The 26895-nt window shown below is 43.9% G+C and overlaps 1 protein-coding gene and 1 gene segment (V, D, J or C); both read left to right on the forward strand.

The window, feature by feature from the left end:
- LOC137528857 (T cell receptor delta constant-like) overlaps window positions 1-26895 on the forward strand; it is a 348846-nt gene that overhangs the window by 228505 nt on the left and 93446 nt on the right.
- Window positions 8683-10320, forward strand: LOC137561859 (olfactory receptor 4E2-like). The gene is made up of 2 exons (XM_068273215.1): window positions 8683-9587; window positions 10287-10320. Exons 1-2 carry the CDS (start codon window positions 8683-8685, stop codon window positions 10318-10320), a joined length of 939 nt encoding a protein of 312 aa, XP_068129316.1.

Genomic DNA, 26895 nt, shown 5'->3' on the forward strand with positions numbered 1-26895 from the left:
ACAGCAAGCAACAACAATAAGAACATCAAGGAAAATAACAAACGCTAGCTAAACGCGAACACCGCACTCATTCGCAACAGCGAACGCGTTTAAGCACGATCACCGCGCGTTAGGCGCCCAGTGATAAGCGTGCCACCCTAACTAACCAATGAAACACAAACACGAAATAGAGAACGCGAACGCTTGCTAAACGGTTACCTCACCGAGCGTTCGTACCAGACAAGACAGACAGACAGATGGGGCTACCAGTAGCAACCGCTGCTTTGGCTAGCACCCCTAAGGCGGAATATAGAAGGAACCCCCCGCTGCTACCGCTAGAGCGGATGCGATCCAGACAGACAAACAGATGGGGCTACCAGTAGCTACCGCTGCTCTGGTTAGCACCCCTAAGGCAGAATACAGAAGGAAGCACTGCCACTACCACTAGGGCGAATGCAATCCAGACAGATGGAGCAGCCAGCAGCAACTGCAGCTCTGGCCTACACTCCCAGACAGACAGAACGATTTCCTGTCGACCGCCGCTGGCGACAAGACAATCGAAGCAGAGAAAGAGAACAAGGCAATATAAGTAATACAACCTGACTGCACTAGAGGGATGCCTAGTGCAGTCCCCAGGAATACTCTAAGATAATCTTTAGCAAACAATAGCAAGGCTGACACTCCAGGAGTGTTTAGCAGTAACAAACCATCATGACCAGCAAAGGATCCTGGGAAAACATGGTATTTATACTGCAAGCCTTCAAAGGAGGCGGCTAGGCAATTTGCATGACAAGTGTATGCAAATTCCTCAGTGACAGAGCAAGTCTGAAACTTGCAAAGTAAAGACAGGTCTCTTTTCCAGAGACCTGCAGCCCTTAGACTTAAGGAATGGTCAAACAGCTGTCTGCCTGTGCAGACAGCTGAGCGGATTATTACACTGATCCAATCAGATTAGAGGCAATGCAGAGCAAGGACTCAATAACACAGTGTTCATAAATCTATTGAACCTATCCCAAACTCTTCGGGCACAAGCCATTGATGTGTTTTGCTATTAAAAAACTGTGAGGCTTTAAAAACTGATACCACCCTGTGTTGAAATGTATAATTGTAAAATAAAACATCAACTGAAAATACAAAAATACTAGCCTGTAAACAAAGCAGTTAAAATGGGCGCAAAGCATACCTGGTAGATTGGGTGCCACCATAGGCCTCAATGCAATTTGTGGATATGGCGGCACAGACTGTTTAATTTGGGTGCCAGAGTTTGACCATTGTACAGATGAACTCCAGCTAGCAGTGGTGCTTTGGCAATAGGTGCTTGAAGGTAGTATAGCTGAGGACTGGGGGAGGGGGTAGTTTGGGTTCCGGAGGTTTGGCTACAGTGGGCGCAGAGAGTTTTGGTGCTTCAGCTGTAAAACCGTTGGTTTGCTTTCGGGTGTAGGTAAGGGGGAGGTTAGTTTTAGACATAGGTGGGGGGGTTAGTGTTAGGCATAGAAAGGGGAGGGTTAATGTGCGGTTTAGGTTAAAGAAGTAAATAGTAGAATATTGGTGACATTACTGATTTTCTACTATTGGCAACATTCCAAACCCAAATTAAAAGGCACCTTTATTAAATATACTGTATTTCTGGACTATAAGACTCACTTTTTCTCCCCCAAAGGTGGGGAAAAAAGTCACCGTGTCTTATAGTCCAAATGCAGGGAGTTCCTGACTTGTGAATGCCTGCCAATACGAACCTCCAACCCGCCGCAATGTCATAGGACTTCCTATACTGTGCCCATGCAGAGGAGGACACAGGGGGACAAACGGAAAACACAGGGGGACACAAAGGGGTATAGAGAGGGACACAAAGGGGCATAGAGGGGGACACAGGACACAAGGAGGCAGAGGAGGACACAGGGAGACAAAAGAGGTACAAGGGGGTATAATCCACAAGATGCCCCTTCACCATGGATGCACCAGGTTAAGTATATAGTTTCCCCCCGGGTTTTTGTCCTCTAAACCTTGGTGCAACTCATGGTCAGGAGCGTCTTATAGTCCGAAAAATATGGTATATCCCTGGAAATATGCAAGCATTACAAAATCCAATTAAATAAAATAGAAAAACAGTATAGTTCCATTTAAAAGCCAGAAGAACACATCATTTGGGGGGGGGGGGGGGGTTCTACTGCACTTGAACATGTATCAAACAGAAAAATAGTATTTATTTAAATTAATTTAAAAGATAGTAACTAAGCTTTCTCTTAGTTTTCACATTGCTCCTTAATGTTGGTAGTCATACAGTCCAAGTAGAGCAGAGATCCTCAGTGTTGTTTGATCACTACTCACCTGCAGACACACCTTAACGATCACAATGGCCTGTCTCACTTCTCTCTAATATAGTAGTACTGCAGGTGAGGGATTTGTACTGTATTAGAGCATGTTATGCTGCCAAAGACTGAAGAATAACATTCATATTCTGTACAACGAGCAGAAACTGATGACAGATATAACATAATTTGGTTACACTTTCATTTAAATCATTAACAAAAATTAAACAATATATATTTTGTACTCAAATTATACCAAAAGAAAACTATCAAATACACTTAAGCAGGGAAAAGTTTTATGCAAACTCCAGACTTTCTTTTCTAAAATATAAAGCAAATACAATACATCATGGAAGTTCAAAAATAAGTTTCCCTATTCCATAAGGAAAAAAACAGGCTGGCTCATTGCACAGAGGGATGTCCCAGTGGACCTGCTCTTTGAATAAAGCAGGTGGATATTTGGCATTTGCAGCACATTGCAGAAGTGACTGAAGATCATTTGTGCAGCAAGAAGCCACACGGAGATTCCATCTCATGTCATGACAGAGAGCAGGTAATGCACACTGTCTATCTTCACAAGAAATAAATGTTTGCTCTAAAAACTGATCATTTGAAACGGTTGGTCAGTGACACAAATATTGAATTCAGTATTAAGTTGTGTATATTTTTCAGAAGGCCCCTGAACTGATAAAACATGAAAGGATGCAAAGAGAACAGGTATGGTATTATTAGCAGTCTGCTTTCCCAGGTCTCCACATATACCGGTTATGGTATGGACACTTTCTGGTCAGTATCATAAGTTGTGACGTAATACACCTCCTGGGCGTGCAGCTGTTCTGAATGTATGTAGAGCAATGTATTGTCACCAGCTTTTAGTTATTGGGAAAATATTACTCTGAGAAACTAAAGCCATTCTAGCAGAATCTACAAAGAACAATATCAGTGACCTCAAGGCACAGAAGGCTAATTTGCAGCTCTTAGCAGAATTTTCCATTTATTTCAGTAAAAGGAATTAAAATGGTAAGTACTTGGTACAAACAGCTGGAATAACAGGAAATCTGGAATCAGAAGAATATGGAGACTGCCATCTTTTTAATGTAAAATTTGACTCTCACTATGGACGCTAAATACAAGTATCAGTGTTGCGCAAATGTTTGCAACTGAATGCTTTTAAAATGAAATTTCCTTTCTAATTTGCAGGAGGTAACTATTAATTTCCAAAACGTATTTTTACCCTGTGTTGCATTAGTTTTCATTACAAACAACACAAGTATTCTCATTTTCCGGCATTAATAATTAACTGCACCCAGCAGGAACAATTGTTGCTCATTTCCCAACACCTGCAAAAACTGAATAAGGGTCTGAGCACACTAACGGGCTTCTGTCTACTTTTCAGTAACCCATCAATGTTTAAGATGTTGAAAAAGTGGCATCTTAGTGTGTTCAGGCCCTTAGTGGCAGGAGATAAGCTATGGCACTCTCAGTCTAGACAAAGTCTATTACAATCAGTGTCAAGTGGCTTAGCATTTGAATGTAAATAAACAAGGCAAGTAATCTGAAATAATATTTGCTTTTTATCTTTTTACAATTTTTTTGTCAAAATATGGTATTTAAGAAAAGCTAATTGTCTGGCTCATCTTTGAGTTAAGTAGCCTATCACACAAAGACATCAATAATGCAGCTAGCGGAGTAAGTAAGGACACCTGATTTGCATACATATTCTGAGCCACTAACATATAATTCAGAGGACTGAAATAAAAGTCAAGCAAGTAGCATTTATTTTTAAAAAAGGAAGTTGCCAACGGCAGCTTCTATATCCCACAAACATTGTAATTCTCTGGGCAGAGATGCCATTTATTGGCTAACTCTGGGAGATGATAGTGCCATAGCTTGCGACCTGCCGCTAGATGGGAGTGCCAAAGCTTGCCTCCTGCCACTAAGGGCCTAAACACACTTACCATTTATTAGATAACCCAGAAGAAAAGGAGTAAGCTTTCGGCTATGAAGCATTCCTCAGACTTGATTCCTTTATACTGACATCACAATCACCAAGGCTTCATAGCCAAAAGCTTACTCAATTTCTTCTAAGTTAGCCAATAAATGGTATCATCCTGATTCAAAACTTCTTTCTTTTACTGATGGCTAACACGGTACAGTTTTTGGCCAAATTATTTTTGTTCTCCTTTAAATGTCTATGATATCTTATTAACGCAGAATTGAACCTTGAGTACCTGGTCAGCAACTTCAAAACCACCCAGACACACTCCCATTAGTAGAGTGAAGACCATTCTCTACACCCACAAACGCCCAGCATTAAGCGCTGCACAAGCGGTTGGCTGTAAGCACAAGCACAAACAGGTGACCAGGACACAACAGTACAATGCAAACTATAAGGCTAGTTTCACACTGGGGCGTTGCATTTCATTACAACACATAACACCATCAAAAACAACATGTGTTTTCAAGTGCTCTCCTGCTGCCTCTGCATACTGTCCTAAATTTTCTCTCCACCTTATGTGGTAGTGTCCTCCATTGGAGGATCTCTGGAAGCAGGTAGTCAGTTAGCTATGCATACTTAACCTCACTGATGAAGACTTATCAATATATGACAAATTGTTCCTGACAGAAACTGGGTTTGTCACCAAACAATGTATTGCATTCCAATGGCCATCCCCTCTCTGTCCTCTCTTGAGGACTGGATAATAAAAAAAACCCAACAAACAACGGAAGGGGGGGGGGGAATCAGACCCCACCAACATAGAGCTCTGTTGGTGGGGAGAAAGGGGGGGGGGGGTTAACACTGCAGTCCTCAAGAGGTTTAAGAGGCTGTGTAGCGGCCAGAGGAGCAGGACAGAGAGACACGCTTGGATGTTATGTCACACACACTGTCACACACTTGCATGTTATGTTATATGCTGTGAAAATACAGAAAAGGCCTTAAAGGGAACCCGAAGCAAGTACAATTATTTAAAATAAACACTGCAAATAAATATTACATACTAACCTCACTGTCAGTTCCTCTCAGAGGCTCACCATTTTCTTCTTACAATGATCCCTTCCAGTTCTGACAATATTTTGTCAGAACTGAAATATACCAGTTGCTGTCAGTTATATATCAGCACCTGTCAGTTACAACTAAATGTGCAAGGTAATGTCCATGTTCCCCTATGGCTCAAGTGGTTGATATTACAGTTAACAGTGTGCTGACGAGAAGGCTGTTATGGGGTAATGGCCATTTTTAAAATGGAGGACAGAGAATTCCATTGATCACAGTGGACAAATGGGACGCAGGAGAGGAGACAGAGATTGAGGAGTAGATTACATAGGAGGTAAGTATGACCTGTGTATGGTTATTTTGACTTTTTATTTTCAGTTCAGGTTCTCTTTAAAAGAGGTGAGCATCAATCTCATACCTGCACGTCCCCCCACCCGCCCTTCCACCCATGCCATTTTATGTGGGTGGAGTTCTACTTAAAAACTTTCCACTATCATTATTCATAACTGGTTTGTCATTCTTAAGGTGTGTCGGTTTAGAAATCTTGCACCACCCCCAGGGCCGGTTCTAGACTTTTTGCTGCCTGAGGCAAACTTGTGAGGATGCGAACCCCCCCCCCCCCTCCACCTGATTTGGAATGATCGCACAGCACCTGACAATTTGCTTTGCTTCAATTAACTAGCTGACGACCGCATCACGCCAATGGGCATAAACAAGGCGGCAGCCCCAGGACTGCCTAACGTCAATTGGCGTCAGGTCCTGGGGCCGGCTACTGCAGGAGATCGCAGGGTGCGCGTGCATCTCCTGCTTGAGGGGCGGAGCTCCGCCCCGCCTTCAGTCTCCGAGCGGCAATTGCCGCTCGAGAGACTGTCAGACGGCATAATCGCCGTCTAATTAGCATGTACAGAGCTGTGATCAGCAGCAGCGCAGCACTGGGGACAGCTGTGTGACACGGCTGTCCCCCTGGGGCACAAAAATGCGATCGGCAGTGATAGGCTGAAGCCTATCACAGCCGATCGCTGTGATAGGCTGGCTGGGGGAGGGAGAAAAAATACTTATTTATAAAAAAAAAACAATCGCTTGTGTGCTGTGGGAATCATTTGTGTGCTGTGTTGTGCGGCCCTGCAGCTTGGCCTTAAAGCTGCAGGGGCCATTTTCACAATACAAGGCCTGGTCTTTAGGGGGGTTAATCACTGTGGTCCTCAAGAGGTTACGGTTCTCACATGACATGCTGCAGCTCAACACACTAGCACACTGGCTGGCTGTGAGTCTAGTTCTCTACTCTGTGTATATGTTGTTAGTGTAAGCACAGTACAAAAATGCTGCCCCTGTAATCTCTGCCACCTGATGCAAATGTTTCACCTTGCCTCATGAGAGAACCGGCCCTGACCACCCCTAATTTTCCTCCAAGAATAGTAAGTGTTTTCCATATGGATATCCAGAACATATATGGTTATACATGAACCTTGGCAGAAAAATCTAATTTGTACAGTGTCTTGAGCTTCTCATGTTCTGTATATATAGTATGTTCCCCAATATTTGTTTTGCACTGTGTACAGTGCTACGGACAGGGCCGGATTTGTACCTTTCACCGCCCAAGACCCACTGTTACCGAGCGCCCCCCTTGAGGCTAGTGATGCCTCTGTGCAGCATCAGTTCCCAAATTGTTGCCTGAGAGATCGTTTCATGATCCCCAATGGGTAACAATTGTTGCATGTTGGAAAGTCCAGGACTATCCAGAAGCATCCCACTAAGGCATTATCTATATATAAAAAATAACTAAAGGTAAGTATTTATATATTAATAATGTGCAGAAGTCCTCGACTTTCTGGCAGAACAGAGGGGCATAGCAGTAGAACAAAGGGGCTGAAGAGGACGGCCACTGTGCTCATGGGGCTTGAGAAAGCCCCATGTAAGTATAAATAGGAGCTAATGAACCATCTCAGGTTCACTTTACAGTGTACCTGAGACAAAATAACCTCAAGGAATTATACTTACTGGGGCTTCTTCCAGGCCCCTGTAGTCTGTTAACTCTTTCACTGTCTCCCCACCTCCCTAAGTGTTGCTGCTGTCAGGCCCCTAAATTTGGCAACTTGGCTATGGCACAGGCCATTGCGCATTCACGGTCCTGGCCGTGCACAACCTCTGATTGTGCTCCTGTTGCCAGGAGAGAACTGTGCATAGTCAGTTCTTATAGACGATAGCTACATTTGCGCAGAACACTTCCAGTTATGTGATCCTGATAGGGGTGAGCACGGCTGGGACCCAGACTGCGCCATGGCCCCCAACCCAGGTAAATTGTGTATCCGACTGCAGGAGAACCGAGATGACTGGCATGGAGGGAACTAGCCGACTACAGGGGGCTGGAGGAAGCCCCAGGTAAGCATAACACCTTGTGGTCATTTTGTTCTAGGTTTACTTTAAAGGCTGGCTGTGTCCTGTGTATATGGCAATGCTCATTTTCATTTACAGCACAGGCAGGGGAAACACACCTTTAAATCACCTTACCAAAGGCTGTGCTTTCTTCTTCCTCCACATGCTTGATCCACACTGTGAGTCCCGTCAGCACAGATGCAAGACCTTTGACCTCATCTAACCTGCTGTAAAATGTCCGGACTTCTGAGCAACTTAATCTGGCATAGATAGCCAGTAGAGGGGAGAGACATATGCAAAGCATGGTGAGCTAGGCACAGGGGAGTCTGGAGGTGACAGAATAGTGTCTGTGTCTTTATGCCTTGCAGAGAAGAGGAAGCCAGAGATCGTCAGCAGACACACAGGCAGCAGGAATTCCTTTTCTTTATGGCTCCAGTGCCCTGCAAAGACAGCTGAACGGGAGAAGTTTGTAAAGAGGGCGGAGCTGGATACACACTGCAGCTACAATTACCGTGCAGCCGATGCCTGCTGTTTCCGTACATGCTGCTCTGCTCGCTCTCTATTCTAGTGCCGATTGACTTCCCAGCTGCCCGGTGCACTTGCCTGCACACGCACACAGCAGGTTTCAGTGTGTGCAGCACAGCAGGTGAGGTGACTTTGGACGGACTGGGGCGACATGTGGAATAGTGTGAATAGCTCTCAATCCACAGCGCCCTTTGCATATCCCCGCCCTAGTCCCGGGCTTTGGGGGCCTGCCCAGAAATCCGGCCCTGGCTACGGAACATGTTGGTGCTATATAGCTAAAAAATAATAATAAGCTCAGACTAGGCTTGCACATGGGATTATCATACATGGCCATGTGTCCTTCATATCATAAATTTTCTCCCTATATTTCTACTTTTTTGTTTTTTCTTTAGAAGTCTGCTCACTGGGGATTGCATTTTGGATTGATAAACAATGGCACCACAAGGTAATATATCACACATCCGTATAAACTTGCAAGAGCCTAATGTTGGGTACACAACTATGAATAACTGCAATGCCACCGAAGTGACAGAATTTGTTTTCGTGATGTTTTCCTTTTCTCCCCATATTCAGTACTTTTTATTCTCAATATTCTCACTATTCTATATACTTCTACTGACTGGGAATGTAATGATAATGCAGACCATCAGGATCGATTATCGTCTCCATAACCCAATGTATCTTTTCCTAAGTAAGCTGTCCTTCATTGATCTTTGCTACTCCTCCGTTACTGTGCCCAAGATGTTAGCAGACTTCCTGTGTGACAGAAAAACCATTTCTGTCAGCAGTTGCATCGCTCAGCTATATTTCTTTCACTTTTTTGCTTGTGCAGAATGTTTTATCTTTACCGCTATGGCTTATGATCGCTATGTAGCCATCTGCAAGCCTCTACAGTACTCCACCATCATGAACAAGCAGCTTTGTCTGTGGATGATCGCTGCAACCTGGGCAATTGGTTTTGTCCACTCCAACATCCAAACAACATTGGCCATGGGACTGCCATTTTGTGGTCCTAATATAATAAACAGCTTCTTCTGTGACGTCCCACCTCTAATTAGGTTGGCTTGCACTGACACCACCATGATTGATGCCATGATAATTGCCAACAGTGGTATAGTGTCACTGGGCTGTTTTCTGTCTGTTCTCATTTCCTATATTAGTATTGGAAAATCAATTTTCAAAATAAAATCAGTTGAAGGAAGACAAAAAGCTTTTTCGACCTGTGCCTCACACCTTACAGTGGTGACCTTTTTCTTTGGACCTTGTGTTTTCATCTACATGAGACCTTCAACGAGTTTTCAGTCGGATGAAGTGGTGATGGTGTTCTATACTATCATAGCGCCAATGCTGAACCCCTTTATCTACACGCTGAGAAATGAGGAAATGAAGACAGCCATGAAAAAACTGTGGGGACCAAAAGCTAAATTAAATAACAATGCTACATATAAATAACATTGTAGGACATTGAAGGGGTTGTACTCTTCCTCACCATACCTTTCATGTGTTGAATAAAAGACAGCATAATGTAATCCATCTGTAAAAGAGTAAAAATGTTCTCTATTGTAATAAAGATATTTATTCTTACTTTTCATGGAATTTTTACACATTCACACATACATGTTAGCTATATGTTAGGCTAGGTCATTTACATTTTTAACCAATCTGTTGTCCTGGTTGACATATATTTTTGTATCTATTGGTGTCCATTTGACATTTGTTTTGCATTTTTGACAAAAGGCACTAAAGGTGGAGATCTGATAACAACTTCCTGCTTTTTTGTAGGAAGTCTCACAACTAGACCCCTCCAATACAAAAAAGCAGGAAGTTGTTATGAGGTGCAAGACTTTAGTGTCCCTTGTCAAAAATGCAAAACAAATAACAAACGGTCACCAATGGAAACAAAAATATATGTCGACCAAGACAACAGATTGGTTAACAGGGCTTTTTTCTTTGTTGCTACATTACTTAGGCAGACCAGTCATGGGGCTGCTGCAGCCTTTTTGTACAATATTGTTTTTGTTGTCTCCAATTTCCATTGAAAGCAGTAGCGAGAACAGTGGTAGTGCATTGCTATTAACTTTCATTGATTTCTTCAGCATGTTTAGAATATGGAGTATCCAGAAAAGTCGTATAAGGTGATACTTTGCATTCTGCTAATGTAATGTAACAAAGACACCAGATACACTGCAAATGGACATGTCTCAATGAATCCTATACTCAATATTTTTATAAAAAGACAAAGGGGAGGGGTTGGGAAAAAAACTAAGAGCCAATATGGTGTAGTATGTTTAGGTGCAAGGATAATAAAATGGGAATAGTTGGTGGGGAGAACAAACACAATCCCACTTGGCTTAAAAAGTGCAAAGATGTGCCAAAGACCAAGGGTAACACCCTCCATCCGAGACGGTTACAAATTCTCACTCAATAGTTCAGTGGCGCAAAATAGTTATAAAAAACTATACATAACAAAGGATCTGTCTATTTGTCTATTTATCTGCTTGTCTCTATGAAACAGTCCATTTTTAGATCTAGTGTGAATCTAGCTTTTTTTCATCCAACAAAACCACTAAAAAACAATGTATATAAAAACTGTAAATATCTCCTAGATATGACTGTACTCTACTACATTGTACACATGTATTTCTACCATCACCTGACTCATTTGAAGAACAAAATTAAAGAAGCACTAAAAATACCTTGTGAGTTGAAAAACTGGATACAGTCATTACCAGTGATGTACTATTTTGTTTATCTGTGGTAATGAGACGGTAGGGACTGACGTGTGTCACAGGATGATTATATTCAATATTATACGATAATATACATTATTACAATATCCAGTATTTAAACAAAAGAAATGTTTTTCATGAGTGTGGTTATTTAAAAAAAAATAAAATAAAAAATCCTTTGGAACTCACCTACTGGGCCTCCAAAAGGGGTGTTTACTGGACCAATCAGCTGCCTTTTGCCTAGGAGTTGGGCACTTTACTATATGCTAATTGCTAAAAATGCAGGACCGGTAGGGTATAGAACTGTGCTATGCATAGCACTGAAAGTATGGGGGAAAAAACTAAGCAGGTCATTTTGGTGCCACCGCAGCACCAAATTTGGGTGCCGCTATTAAATCTATGTGATTTGGGAGTCGGCAAAGCTGGACCCTGAATTACTTGCAGAGGGGGTGAAATTAGGTAGCAGAACATATTTTTTATATTCCCCTAGATTACCTTGCTCAGGGAGAGCTAACCTTTGGCTACTCCTTGCACCCAAATCAAGTGCAACGGTAACATACATATGCAGAACAAACCATTGCACTTTACATATTTGGGGTTCCCAAAGTAGAAGCGAGTAATGGCTCTGTCTCTGTTTCTAGCACGTAGCTCCACACATCAGTTCCCCAGGAAGGACAATAATTGGGTTAATTTGAGCACATTCATAAGCTGTAATGTAAATTATGGTTGATAGCTTAAGTACAAGAATTGGATGCCGGCATTCAACTATTATAAATCTAAGTGCAAAAGTAAGTGCTTGACTTTGTAATAGCTGAATGTTGTTCTTGTGCTTTAAAGGGGTTCTTTCGCGAAAAAAGTAGGCAGTTAAAAATGTGACAGATGACAGGTTTTGGGCCAGTCCATCTGTGTAAGGGGGATTCTCAGGGCTTTCTTTGTTTTCAACAGCATTTCCTGAACAGCAGTTCAACTGCCAAAATAGCAAGATACCAGCCGGCCTCCCTAATCACTTGCACACTATTATGTCAGTTAGATTTTGCAACTGTTGTTCAGGAAATGCTGTTGAAAACAAAGAAAGCCCTGAGAATGCCCCTTAAAAAGATGGACTGGCCCAAAACCTGTCATCTGTCACATTTTTTAACTGCCTACTTTTTTCGTGAAAGAACTCCTTTAACTGATATCTGGCACTCTCATTAGTTACTGTTAATATTGTTCGCTATAAATCAACAGAATCTCTGTCTACTTGGGGAGGTAAGTCCACCACTACCCTCTCTTTTTAACCTCTTGAGGACCGCAGTGCTTAACCCCCCGATCGCAGCGCTGTACATGTAAATAGACGGCGATCACGCCCCCCAAGCAGGAGATGTGTGCGCAGCCTGCGCGCGATCTCCTGCATTAGCTGGCCCCAGGACTTTACGGCAATCGGTGTTGGGCGGTCCTGGGGCTGCCGCCGCACCCACGTCCACCGGCGTGACGCGGTCGGCAAGAGGTTAAACGGTTTTTAGACAATTTTATCCTGTTTTGGTGCCTCTCTTCCCATGATAAAGTCAAATGCATCATACATGTTATTAAAGAGTGTTAAATATAATCGCGTTTTGTCAGCCTTTCCCAACTATTACACACATTCAAAACTTGGCCTCTTTCTCATAAACTGTTCAGCTTGGATCCCTTTTTTGAAATTCACCCTTATGGGAAAATACAGCTTTTTCTAATCTATGTAAAATATGAACTGCAAAAACTATGGTTAGACAAGGGACTCAAGTACCAACATCAAGCAACAGACTCATAAATCTTTATCATCTTTGAGCAATTTTGCTCTGAATACAACCTGTCTTTGTTAATGCATTATTTCTATCTCCAACTTCGACATGCACTATATGCCCAATTTGCAAATATCCCAACTGATCTTCCTGACTCTGAACCACTAAAACATTATCAGGGGCCCTTTATCCTTTAAAGAGGAACTGTCGCAAAAATCTTAAGTAGTAGAAATCTGACATTACCGACAGGTTTTGGGCTAGTCCATCTCTCCATAGGGGATTCTCAGCATGGCCTTTATTCTTTATAAAGACATTCCATGAAAATGATTAATACAAAGATGCTGGCCAGCCTTTCTGCTTGCTGCACACTATTTTGGCAGTTGGACGGCGTAACTGCCATTCACAAGTGCTTTTAAAAATAAAGAAAACCCTAAGAACCCCACTATGAGAAGATGGGCTAGTCCAAAATCTGTCGGTAATGTCAGATTCTACTACTTACTGTAAGTGACAACAACATGGGAGATAAGTAATTTATGGCAACTTTTACTCTGGAAGAAATGTACTTCTTATTTGTATGCATTTTAAATTTTAAGATTTTCGCAACAGTTCCTCTTTAAGATGATAGCAATACTAAATGTAGCTCCGTCTGGCCCAAGTGCTAACTACAGTATAAAGCTTTGCTTAAAAAGCCAACATGGGATTGGGTCCTGGGGGTAATTATTGATGAAGAGTGGGAGGATACCACTCTATTTCCCTTTACTTACCTGATAGGTTTACATACCTTGTGGTCCTCAGGACCTTACTTAGTTAAACACTCTCAGATGCCCTAAGGGCCCATTCACACTAGAAGCGCTTTTCTGAGCGTTTTGCGATTGATTAGCATTGTTTAAAATCGCTCCCATTCACTTTCATAAAAATCGTGGAAAAATCGCCACCATTTTCGCATACCCGATCGCAAAATCATGGGGATTTTTCCGTGTTTTTTACCGCGATTTTAATGAAAGTGAATGGGAGCGATTTTAAAAAATGTAAATCAATCGCAAAACGCTCAGAAAAGCGCTTCTAGTGTGAATGGGCCCTTAATGAAGTAATGCACTGGGAGCTTTCTTTCACTTTGGGAATGTCTAATCCCCATTACCAATATTTTTCTTTTATGGTGTGATGGATACCCCAATAGCATGTGATGCTAACCTATGTTTACCAAGCCTATTTCCAGAGGTAAAAATGGGTAAACACACTAAACTCTTTCTTATGCCAGCCTGTGATCTCTACACACTAGGACATGGACTTCACATCTGCCTATACACATTGCCATAATATCTGTGGATAGATTGTACACATGAATACAAGTAAATAGATATTTCCAATAAGAAACTAATACAACAATTACTTTGGAACATTTGTCTGGTCATGGCAACATGAAACCATGAGCTTATAAATAAATATGTGACCATAGAGGCTCATATCCTGCTCATAAACAAGCTGATTCACTAACTGCATTGAGATAAACCATTTACACAAGTGTGGAGCTTTATGTATGCTTACTTATGTAAGGTAAACCCACTGGGTGGTGCACTGGAGGGTCAATTCAGCCACTTCAAAACTTTGGGGTCTTTTTTTTTTTTCTTTCTCTATAGTCATGTGTAGTGCTTTATATGTAAGTCTGGTCAAAATACCTTTATCATGTATATATGATATTTTGGAGACTTACCTTCTTGTTTCTAATGTATATTAAGGACCCGTGCCTCAGTCCCACACTGACCTTTATTCAAACCGTAACCCAAAAATTACTTACTTTTCTAAAATATTACTATTGCCTTGGTTTTGCCCTCATGTTAAACTATAAACACAACTTTCAGTTGATTTTATCCTTATTTATTCTTGTTTAACCACTTCACATTCGCTTAATGCAGGATGGCAGTGGAACAGCGGCTCTTTCATGCCTCCTGGACGCCTATTGGCGTCATCTTGTGAGGAGCGAGATTTGATTGGAGCTCTCGCTCGCACAAGCGCACTCTCCCGTCACTGCACACAGGGGACCCCAGCGATCAGCCTGGCAGCAAGCGATCAGCGCTGGCAGGCTGTTTATTTTATTAACCACCCTGGCATTCTATTAAGATCGCCAGGGCGGCTGCGGGAGGGTTTTTTTTTAATAAAAAAAAAACTATTTCATGCAGCCAACTGAAAGTTGGCTGCATGAAAGCCCACTAGAGGGCGCTCCGGAGGCGTTCTTCTGATCGCCTCCGGCGGCCAGAAGTAGCACGGAACCGCCTTCCGTGTTTCGCTTACCTCGTCGCCATGGCGACGAGCGGAGTGACGTCATGGACGTCAGCCGCCTCCGATCCAGCCCTTAGCGCTGGCCGGAACTTTTTGTTCCGGCTACGCTGGGCTCAGGCGGCTGGGGGGACCCTCTTTCGCCGCAGCACACGCGGCTGGCAAAGTGCCGGCTGCGTGTGCTGCTTTTTATTTGATGAAAATCGGCCCAGCAGGGCCTGAGCGTCAGCCTCCGGCGGTGATGGACGAGCTGAGCTCGTCCATACCGCCCGGCTGGTTAATAAGCAATTTAAGTGTTTATAAAGCGCTCACATCTTACGCAGCGATGTACAGAATATAGTCTTGTAACTTAACTGTCCCTTGGAGGGGCTCACAATCTAATCCCTGCCATAGCCATATGTCTAAGTATGTGTAGTGTAGTGTATGTATCTTAGTCTAGGGGAAAGGGGAAGTCAATTAACTTACATGTATGTTTTATTTTTTTTTACAAAATTTCTGTCTTTTTTATTAATGTACAAAAACTACAAATAGCAGCAGCAATCAAATTGCACCAAAAGAAAGCTCTATTTGTGAGAAGAAAAGGAGGTAAAACTCATTTGGGTGCTAAGTTGTATGACCGAGCAGTAACCGTTAAATTTATAAAGTGCAGAATTGTAAAAAATGGCCTGGTCACTAGGGGGGATATAAACCTCTGGGACTCAAGAGGTTAATGGGTATGTGGATTGAAAAGCCTTTGAGCACAACTAAGGGCTCAACTTAGGCAACGCATATGGCTGTGCGTTCGGGACGCAAGCGCACCCGATCGCACGCCATCTGCGTTGGCATGTGTTGCGCTGGTGATCCCATTCATTATAGTGAATGGAATCAGCAATGCACTTTGCCAAAAATACATGCAGCAGTGCGATAAAATTGCACTGCTGTGCAGCCTGCATAGGCTGAACGCAGAAGTGCAGTCTATTCACTTCTGATGTTCTTGCTGATCGCTCACCATATGTGCTGCCAAAATGTGCAAAGCAGCGTATATAGTGTGAACGAGGCCTAAGTCTGAAAGATGTATATAGAACGTGGTCATTGCTATTATTTTTATCATGTTAGTTTGCATATTAATATGTGAAATTTTACCATTTTATACATATGAAAAATAATTTATATTTATTCCACTACTATCTGGTTTGTTTTTGCTTCCAATCATTATTTGTACACATGTCTATAAAAAAATTAATTGTGCCACTGAATGTAATCCCATGGGTGCCAATTAAGCTGCTTTATATGTTTTAAAATTAGTGTTGCACAGCAGTAAACAATAACATATGTCAGTATATATCCTCTGTGCAGACTTCCTCCCTGTGGTCCAACAATCGCCTCCAGGGAACTGCAGTTGTGACTCTGGATCATTTCTACTGCAGAAAACTCACATTTTTAGTTGCTGTTTTACATACTCTTTCTTTCTAAAATGAAGTGCTCAGTAAAATATAGCTTTTTCTGAATTTTAATTATATTATGGAGTAATACTGTTAAAGAGAACCCGAGGTGAGCATTTTACTAAAAAAATAAATAACATGCTACCTTATCCGAGGGTAGCCGGATAAGGTAGCATCAATTACCGCCACTCCTGCTTTCTGCAATCAATCATTTTTTTAGATTAAAAAAAAAACAATAAACACGACTGCGACCTCTGGGCTCACTACGCTGCAGCTCTGGATCTGTGTATTTCAACACAGAACTGGGAGATGGAGGAGAGGCAGAGCTGCCCAATCAGGGAAGGGGCGTTTCTAATGCCAGAGTGGGCATTTTGAAGCAGTGCCTCACCTGCAAGGGACGCCCCTTCCCCTTTTACATTGCCGACAATCTGCATGCCGGACTTTTTTCTAGGGTGGAGGGGGGTGACAGCACGGTGCAGGGGAGCTGACATAGGGGACACAGAAGCATAGCATAGAGCAGGGAACATGCCTTTGTGTCCCATCTGACACCCCCCCCCCACACACACACACACACACACACACACACACACACAACACCTTGGGTACACTTTAATGTAATTGTATGAAATCCTTGATAAATGAGCAGAGCCCAGTTTACAACAGTAGGTGTTAAGTATCCTGACCTATAGATTGTGTTTTAGCTAGGATGTGAAAGCCTACATTGAAATTAATAATAATAATCAAAATAATAATAATAATCTGAACATTTATATAGCACTTTTCTCCTGTTGGACTCAAAGCGCTCAAGAGCTGCAGCCACTGGGACGCGCTCAAGAGGCCACCCTGCAGTGTTAGGAAGTCTTGCCTTGAACTCCCTACTGAATAGATACTTGACCTAGCCAGGATTCGAACCCTGGTCTCCCACGTTAAAGGCGGTGCCCTTAACCAGTACACTATCCAGCCACTAAATTCTCTGCTATATAGTAATTCTGGTACATTCTTCCATTTCCTAGTAAACAGTGTCTGATTATTTGGCTGATAATGGAATTTTCTTTTACGTTGTTATGTTCCTCTGTTCTCATTGCTGCTCTCGTGGGTTCTTGTATTGCACTCATGTCTGAGCCAATTAGTGGGCTCAGTTCACACATTTCCGCATTGCAAATATTTTACAGCCAACCACATAACACATACCTTTTTGTCAATCACAAAGGTTTTTACATTATGCTTTATTTTCAAGGTTAAATTATTATTTTAAGAATTCATGTGGTCTTTCATACCAGGACATTTGTGGATCTGTGGATGTGTTTCCTTTTCTCCTTGATGAATACTGTGTACTGACAACCAGGGCTGCTCAAATCTGGATCCGGGAGACATCCGGATAGTTGCTATCCGGATATCTCCCAGTTACCTGTGCGGGATGGGCGGGGGTAAGTCTTACCTGTCTGACGTCTTCTTCGGTCGGTCCCTTGGCGCCTCCCACGATGCGGTCCAAGCAGTGGTCACTAGATTACAAACACTTCCTCCTTCCGGATTGAAGGAGGAAGTGTTTGTAATCACGTGATGCGCACAGCGTGGGAGGCGGCGAGGGACGGGTGAAGAAGACGTCATACAGGTAAGATTGATCCCCCCGCCCACCCCGCACAGGTTTACTGGGAGATATCCAGATAGCAACTATCCGGGTATCTCCCGGATCCGGATTTGAGCAGTCCTACTGACAACCTGGCAGCACGGTGGCGTAGTGGTTAGCTCTCTCGCCTTGCAGCGCTGGATCCCTGGTTCGAATCTCAGCCAGGGCACTATCTGCAAAGAGTTTGTATGTTCTCTCCGTGTCTGTGTGGGTTTCCTCCGGGCACTCCGGTTTCTTCCCACATTCCAAAAAACATACGGATAAGTTAATTGGCTCCCCCTAAAAAAAAAAAAAATTGGCCCTAGAATACATACACTACATAATATAGACATATGGCAATGGTAGGGATTAGATTGTGAGCTCCTTTGAGGGACAGCTAGTGACAAGACAATATATATATATACACTGTACAACGCTGCGTAATATGTCGGTGCTATATAAATACTAAATAATAATAATAATAATAATAACAACCTTATAACTTGGCTTGTCAGTGGCTGGTAAGCCTCCTTTCTTACATTTGGCATGGGACAGACTCTTGAATATATTAGTGAACATTTGGGCGTTTGTGAAACTGACATTGCTGGAAATGTATCTATATTGCCTCATGCAAGAATAATTCAGCATGTGTACAAACGGGTCCTGACATCGCCTGAAGGCCAAACCCCCAATATTGAAAAATGTTCAATGACTAAAGATAGTAACATTAGAGCTGTAACTTGCTAAGGGCTCTTTCACATTAGGGCAGATTTTCTGCGTTTCAACGCAAAGGATAAAGTTTGCGTTACCCAAGGTGAAATGAAAGTCCATAGACTTTCATTTTAGCTTTCACATATAACGCAGCCTTTTTGTGCGTTGCGTTCCACTGCACCCAGGCGCAGTTTTTTGGCCAACGCTAGCTTTATGCGTTACAATGTTAGTCAATGTAAAACGCACACTATGCGCGTTTTTAATCCGTTAACGCAGGCAATCAGTCCCAGAATGCAACAGAGGAACAATGTAGAAAGTTGACAACTAAAAGAAAAAAAAATTACCTGCGTTTTTCTATGTGCAGTAACGCATTGAAAACGGATTAAAAACGCACACTCACTGCAGTGCAACGCATATCAAAACGCAGTAAAAGGCATACAACAAAACGTATGCTTTGAGCGTTCTCCAACGCAAGCTCTGATGTGAAAGAGCCCTAAACAGGGCAGAAACTGCATATAAGAGTGTGCTGTACAGCTGTACATCCTCAACATTTTTGCTGTTATAGATTGATACAGGAATCTAAAAGCTTTATGTTGAGGCCTAAAGGAACCCCATATAAACACAAGAAGAACATAGAAATGCTATATAGATTGTGTTTTAGCTGGGATCTAAACCTGGTACCTGGGTGGTGAGTGGTGACTACTCCAAAGAGAATGATGGTAGATTTATACATTTAAGGTTACTGTTTTTCCAATCCTAGCTGAAATCCTTTTTTTTATTACAAATGTTTCCAACCTATCCTCCCCACATTTCCTCTCTGGCCTGGCCTCACTGAAGACTTCATTTATAAATATTTTGGGTAATCTTCCCTTTATCCTCATCTGTGTTAACCCAGCCCCCCCCCCCCCCCCCCCCATTCACTCATGCCTCTCCATATATTCCCCCTCTTTCCTACCATTTTCCTTCCACCATTTCCCCTTCCACCTTTTTTCTGTCTTAGATTTTCCTGTCCATTCCACCATCCCTTCTTTCATCTACTTTTTTTACATGCCTAGTTAGCTAAATTCTTGCTCTACACTTAAAGGGATACTGTAGGGGGATCGGGGGAAAATGAGCTGAACTTACCCAGGGCTTCTAAAGGTCCCCCGCAGACATCCTGTGTTGGCGCAGCCACTCACCGATGCTCCGGCCCCGCCTCCAGTTCACTTCTGGAATTTCTGACTTTAAAGTCAGAAAACCACTGCGCCTGCACGCCCGTGTCCTCACTCCCACTGATGTCACCAGGAGTGTACTGCGCAGACACAGACCATACTGGGCCTGCGCCGTGCGCTCCTGGTGCCATCAGCGGGAGCGAGGACACGGCAACACAGGCGCAGTGGTTTTCAGACTTTAAAGTCAGAAATTCCAGAAGTGAACTGGAGGCGGGGCCGGAGCATCGGTGAGTGGCTGCGCCAACACAGGATGTCTGCGGGGGACCGTTAGAAGCCCCGGGTAAGTTCAACTCATTTTCCCCTGACCCCCCTACAGTATCCCTTTAAGCTTTGTGCTGCCGCAAATAGATAAATGTTCTGCATTGATTATCATTTAATCTGCTTATTGTAATGTTCTGGATTGTAGCTGCACACAATGTAGTCTGAAGATATGCTGTACTAACTGACAGGATGGTTGTTGCCTTACTATGCAGACAACTTTTTCAGATATAAGGGGGTGGGGAGAAAGGTAAGTAGGCCATGCCAATAACACACATTATGATTATTGTGCATTGTGTTACATATACTGCGGGGCAGTGGCATATTTAGGGTATTTGACACCTGGTGCTAATTATTTCCTCCAAGTTTCCTCCTAAAACACGGTTAGGCATTTTTTTCTGACTACGTGGTGGAGGGCCAACTTTAATAAATAGTGTTCTTGCTACCCCGTCAGGAAAAAAAAACAACAAAATCTGTCAGCAGCCTCCCACAAAATACACATAATCTGGCAGCAGCTTCCCACAGAATGCACATAGGCCTCTTTTCCAGGGGGAGTTGACCTGTGTGCTCAGCAAGCAGTTATCAGTCAGCAGGGAGCAGTTATCAGGCAGCAGCAAGCAGTTGTGAGAGTTTGAGAGGCATTTCACTGCCTATCAACTGCCCTTGGAAAAGAGGCCTTTATCTGGCAGCAGCTTTCCACAAAATGCAATTAGATTGGGTGCAGCTTTCCACACAATGGAATTAGATTGGCAACAGTATCCCACAAAACGCATTTAGCTTGTCACCCTCTATATCTCTTGTCCCACTTTTTTTCCCCTGTGCCACCTCTTGTCACCCTGTGTCCCCTATGTTCCTCCTGTGCCCCTCTGTACCCCTGTGCCACCTATTGTCATCCCTTTGTTCCCCCTGTGCCACCTCTTGTCTCTGTTTCCCTTGTTCCTCCTCTTGTGTCCTTCTGTGCCACCTCTTGTTTCCCTGTGTCCCCTATGTTCCCCCTGTGCCACTTCTTGCACCTCTGTGCCACATGTTGTGCCTCTCTGCTCCCCCTGTGCTACCGCTTGTTCCCCTGTGTCCCCTATGTTCCCACGTGCCACCTCTTGTCATTTTGTCCCCTGTGCCACCTCTTGTCACCCTGTGTCCCCTATGTTCCTCCTGTGCCCCTCTGTACCCCTGTGCCACCTATTGTCATCCCTTTGTTCCCCCTGTGCCACCTCTTGTCTCTGTTTCCCTTGTTCCTCCTCTTGTGTCCCTCTGTGCCACCTCTTGTTCCACTGTGTCCCTTATGTTCCCCCTGTGCCACATCATCCCCCTGTATCCATCCCCCCATGCCACCTCTTGTCCCTGTGTACCCTCTGTTCGCCGTGCCTCCTTTTGTGTCCCTACGTGCCACCTCTTGCCCCAATGTGTCCCCTATGTACCCCCTGTGCATTCTCTTGTCCTCCTGTGCCACCTCTTGTGCTCCTCTGTTCCCATGTGCCTTCTCTTGTCAGTCTGTGCCCCCTCTGTTCCCCCTGTGCCACCTCTTGACCCGTGTACCCTTTGTTCCCCTGTGCCAGCTCTTGTCCCAATGTGTCCCCTATGTACCCCCTTTTGCCACCTCTTGTCCCTCTGTGCAACCTCTTGTGCTCTTCTGTTCCCCCTGTACTACTTCTTGTCAATGTATCCCCTATGTTCCCCCTGTGCCACCTCTTGTCCCCTGTGTTCCACCTGTGCCTCCTCTTGTGCCACCTCTTGTCCCAATGTGTCCCCTATGCCCCCTGTACCACTTCTTGTCCCTCTGCACCACCTCTTGTGCGCTTTTAATCTCACTGTCCCACCTGTTGTCACTCTTTGTCCCCATGTTCCCCCATGCCACCCCTTTTCCCCCTGCGCCTTCTCTTGTGCCCCTGTGCCACCTCTTGTCCCTCTTTGCCAGCTCTTGCGCTCCTGTTCCCCGTGTGCCAACTCTTGTGCCTATAAGCCCCCTATGTTTCTCCTCTTGTCCCCCTGTGTCCCTCAGTAAACTCTATACCACCACCTGTGCCACCCTGTCCCCCTCCTTGTGCTCTGCCTCCGTGGCCCCCTTCTGCCATAACTCACAAGCCACCAATCCAGCGTGGAACCTTAACGATCTCCTGCAGGCTGCTATGCTCCAGTCACCAGTTACTCCTGACTGCGCTGACGACATGAGAGACGCAGGCTGGAAGTAACCCTTATTTTCAAAAATAACAATAATATACCCTCATGACCTACATATTTTAAAAAAAGTCCCTAAGGTAACTATTTATGTGTTTTGTTAAATGATGTCATGTGTTGTTTTTTTTTGGGGGGGGGGGTGAAGGGGGTAACTATGGGGGAGAGGGGGTAGGAGGGGTTAAAAAATGTTGGGATTTTTTAATGTATTTTATTGTATGTAAGTCTAAGTCTATGTAAGTATTTTTACTTTTTGTCTACTAGATGTCCCCACGCTTTATTCCTGTGTACAGTGAACAGTACACATGAAGTGTTGTGTATGTGTTTTTTACTTTCATTTTCTGAATGACCATCTTGCTGATGCTGGTGATCATCCAGTACAGGCACTTTGATTGGCTTTGGGACATGTGTTCCCATTCGCCGATCATGGAGCAGCGGGATGGCGACGAAGGCAAGTGGGTACGCATGTGAGCGGCGAGGTAAACAAGCAAACATGCATATATACGCCCCAGATCCGCAAGTGAAGTTTTCAGGGGTGCCCCTGAAAACTTCACTTGTGCATCTGGAGCGTAGATTTGTGGCAAGGATACCGAACCAATTAATGTCCACTTTAAAGCTACAGTATGAGGATTTTTTGTAACTTAAAACTTAAACTGATAAAGTATAAAATATGTAATCGCTACTTATTTATAGTTACAGAACAATCAACCACATTTTTATTTAGCATTGATGTGCACACAGATAAAAGTAAAGAAGGAGTAAGTGCTATCTCTTGTCATCTCTCCCCCCCCCCCCCCCCCTCCATTCTTTAGATTGCAAGCTTGCAAGGGCAGCGCTCTCTCACCCTTTTGTGTCTTTGTTGAATTTGTTGCTTAATTTTTAGTCTTGTGTAGAAAGAGATCTAATGGATCAGATTCTTGCAGCAGAGAATCCTCTATTAGTGTTAGTGAACCATGTTTTGGTCGGAGACTTTCTATACAGATTTTCTTTTTTAAGAGCATTTCTTTTGGAGAGAAATAGAGGCATTTCAAAAAGCACAAGGTTCAGTAGAACATTTTGTGTATCTTCCACAAGGACACATACCAGCTCATAGGCCAGACACAGTGACAGCAGTGCTAGCACAACATGGTGCTTTGAAAGGTAAACAATGGCCAGTGAACATTAAACAATGGAACTGGGACATATTACCTCATTTTCGGGGTATTAACAGAGGAAAAGCCATTTTTGGCTTTTCCCATCTGAGCAGGTGCGGGCAGCGTCACCAATCACATGCTCTTATCAGCTAATTGCAGGCTTGAGATGTGATGGGTGAATGGTCCGCCCCTGCCGATTGATGTCAAAGTTTAACTCTTTAAAGGCTACTATAAAAAGCCAAACCTGAGCTGCAGAGCTGACTTCTAGTCATTTCAACTTCCTGCTACGTCCTCTTTCTGCTTCACTACACTTGTATCTTTGTACATAGGCGGCATTGGTTTTAGGGTGAAGTAACACACGATGAACCTAAAGCTAGTACTAGGCTTGCTTTAAGATGCCATGAAATGCTTAAAGGCCCACGATCACGAAAAAGTAGGCAGGTAAAATCTGACAGAACCGACAGGTTTTGGGCCAGTCTGTCTCCTCATGGGGGATTCTCAGGGTTTTCTTTGTTTTCAACAGCATTTCCTGAACAGCAGTTTAACTGCCAAAAATAGTAAGATGCCAGCCAGCCCCCCTACTCACTCGCAAACTATTTTGTCAGTTAGACTTTGCAACAGCTCTTCAGGAAATGCTGTTGAAAACAAAGAAAACCCTGAGAATCCCCCGAGGAGATGGACTGGCCCAAAACCTGTCAGTTCTGACAGATTTTAACTGCCTACTTTTTGTGCGATAGTGGTCCTTTAAGATGAACTTCAGATTCCTGCTTTGCAGAGTCACCCTTAAAGACATATGACTGCATTTCCTCTGTATATCGATCTTGTCAAATAAACTCCTTAAAGTTTGAAGATGTTTATCAGTTCTATCTCCTTTGCTGCTGCTTTGACGAATGTCAAGTTATCACAGGTTCTGTGATATGGTACCGAACAGAGGTTTGGTGTTGTTGCCCATAGCAACCAACAAATATTTATTACATCTTGCAGTTTGTTATACATTTTATTCATCATGTTACTTTTGTCACTGCAATTGTGAAATTTTGTATTTTGTACTAATCCTGTATTGGTCTACACCAGCGGTGGCGAACCTATGGCACGTGTGCCGGGCCCGGCACGCGTAGCCTAATCTGCTGGCACGCCACCGCTGCTTATGAACTGGCCGCAGCGTCTATTAGACGCCGCCGTGCCAATTCATAGCCCGCAGCCCCGCAGTCTCCCGGGAGGCAGACCAGGGCTACGGCAAGATGGCCGCCGAAGCCCTGTACTGGAGACTATTTGTCTCCAGTACAGGGCTTCGGGCGCCATCTTCCCGTAGCCCTGCACTCTGCCTGTCAGCGGCAGCGCGGGAGACTCAGCTGCAGAAGGAACGTCCGGGGGAGATGCGTGCCAGAGCCCAGCCGAGAGAGAAGACTTCTGTCAGATGAGTACATTACTTTTTTTGCAGGTGAAATGCGGCTCACTGTGTTATTTTCTGCTAAATGCTATGTTTCCCACATTGTGTTTATTTACTGTGAAATGCTGCCCACTGCGTTTGTTTTCTAGGGAATTGTGGCCCACTGCGTTTGTTTTCTGGTGAAATGCTGCCCGCTGCGTTTGTTTTCTGGTGAAATGCTGCCCGCTGCGTTTGTCTTTTGGTGAAATGCTGCCCGCTGCTTTTGTTTTCTGGTGAAATGTGGCCCACTGCGTTTGTTTTCTGGTGAAATGCTGCCTGCTGCGTTTGTCTTCTGGTGAAATGCTGCCCGCTGGGTTTGTTTTCTGGTGAATTGTGGCCCACTGCATTTGTTTTCTGGTGAAATGCTGCCCGCTGCGTTTGTTTTCTGGTGAAATGTGGCCCACTGTGTTTGTTTTCTGGTGAATTGTGGCCCACTGCGTTTATTTTCTGGTGAATTGTGGCCCACTGCGTTTGTTTTCTGGTGCTGCCCGCTGCGTTTGTTTTCTGGTGAAATGCTGCCCGCTGCGTTTGTTTTCTGGGGAAATGCTGCCCTTTGCGTTTGTTTTCTGGTGAAATGTGGCCCACTGCGTTTATTTTCTGGAGAAATGCTGCCCGTTGCGTTTGTTTTCTGGTGAAATGTGGCCCACTGCGTTTATTTTCTGGTGAAATGCTGCCCGCTGCGTTTGTTTTCTGGTGAAATGTGGCCCACTGCATTTGTTTTCTGGTGAAATGCTGCCCGCTGCGTTTGTTTTCTGGTGAATTGTGGCCCACTGCGTTTATTTTCTGGTGAAATGCTGCCCACTGCGTTTATTTTCTGGTGAAATGTGGCCCACTGCATTTATTTTCTGGTGAAATGTGGCCCACTGCGTTTATTTTCTGGTGAAATGTGGCCCACTGCATTTATTTTCTGGTGAAATGTGGCCCACTGCGTCTGTTTTCTGGTGAAATGCTGTCCGCTGCGTTTGTTTTCTGGGGAAATGCTGCCCGTTGCGTTTGTTTTCTGGTGAAATGTGGCCCACTGCGTTTATTTTCTGGAGAAATGCTGCCCGCTGCGTTTGTTTTCTGGTGAAATGTGGCCCACTGCGTTTATTTTCTCTTGAAATGTGGCCCACTGCGTCTATTTTTTGGTGAAATGTGGCCCACTGCGTTTGTTTTCTGGTGAAATGTGGCCCACATTGCAAGATTTTCTGCTGAAATGTTGCACACATTGCATTTATTTTCTGGTGTCTGGGGTAACTGTTGCTGCATTTATTATTAAGGGCTCATTCACACTACAGAACGTATGCACGAATGCGATTTCATGCATGCACTGCCAACGCACAGGGATCGCACGGAATGCACGTTGTGGTGCGCTAAAGCATGGACGTCGGCAGCTGTACCAATCGGGGAAACGTATGCGTTGTGCGTTAAAATGTTCCCAGATGCGTTACAACGTAACGCATGGGAACGCACACCTGTAGTGTGAATGGTAACATGGAAGTCTATTGACTTTCATGTTACCATATAAATCTTACATTATGTGCGTTGCGTCAAAACTGACAGCGCAGCACATAGTGTGAATGAGCCCTTAATGGTCATAGTTGGCTATATTTGCTGCTTTGGTGGTTACGGTGGGTATAAATAGCATCATACAGTTTCTGCACACCCATGATGCGAATCCTCGTTTCACCACATCATGGTGGAAACACTGCTTTCTTATGCCTTGCTGTTACATCATGGCCACGCCCATCTTTCGCGCCCCCCATTGGCACTCGGAGGTAAATAAGTCAGTGTTAGGTCGCAGTTTGGGCACTCGGCCTCTGAAAGGTTAGCCATCACTGGTCTACACCATTGTCTGTATTATTGTGTCCCCTATGTTTGTTTCTTACTTTGTACAGCGCCACAGAATATGTTGGCAGTTTATAAATCAATAATAATGATCTCTTCAATAAAACATTGCTTTGTTTTCTCCCAGCATAAGCAGAACAAATAATGGTAGGTGTCCAAGTACGTTGTTTTTTTTTAACATTTGTT

The sequence above is a fragment of the Hyperolius riggenbachi genome, chromosome 1, assembly GCF_040937935.1.
Source record: "Hyperolius riggenbachi isolate aHypRig1 chromosome 1, aHypRig1.pri, whole genome shotgun sequence".
Lineage (NCBI taxonomy): Eukaryota > Metazoa > Chordata > Amphibia > Anura > Hyperoliidae > Hyperolius > Hyperolius riggenbachi.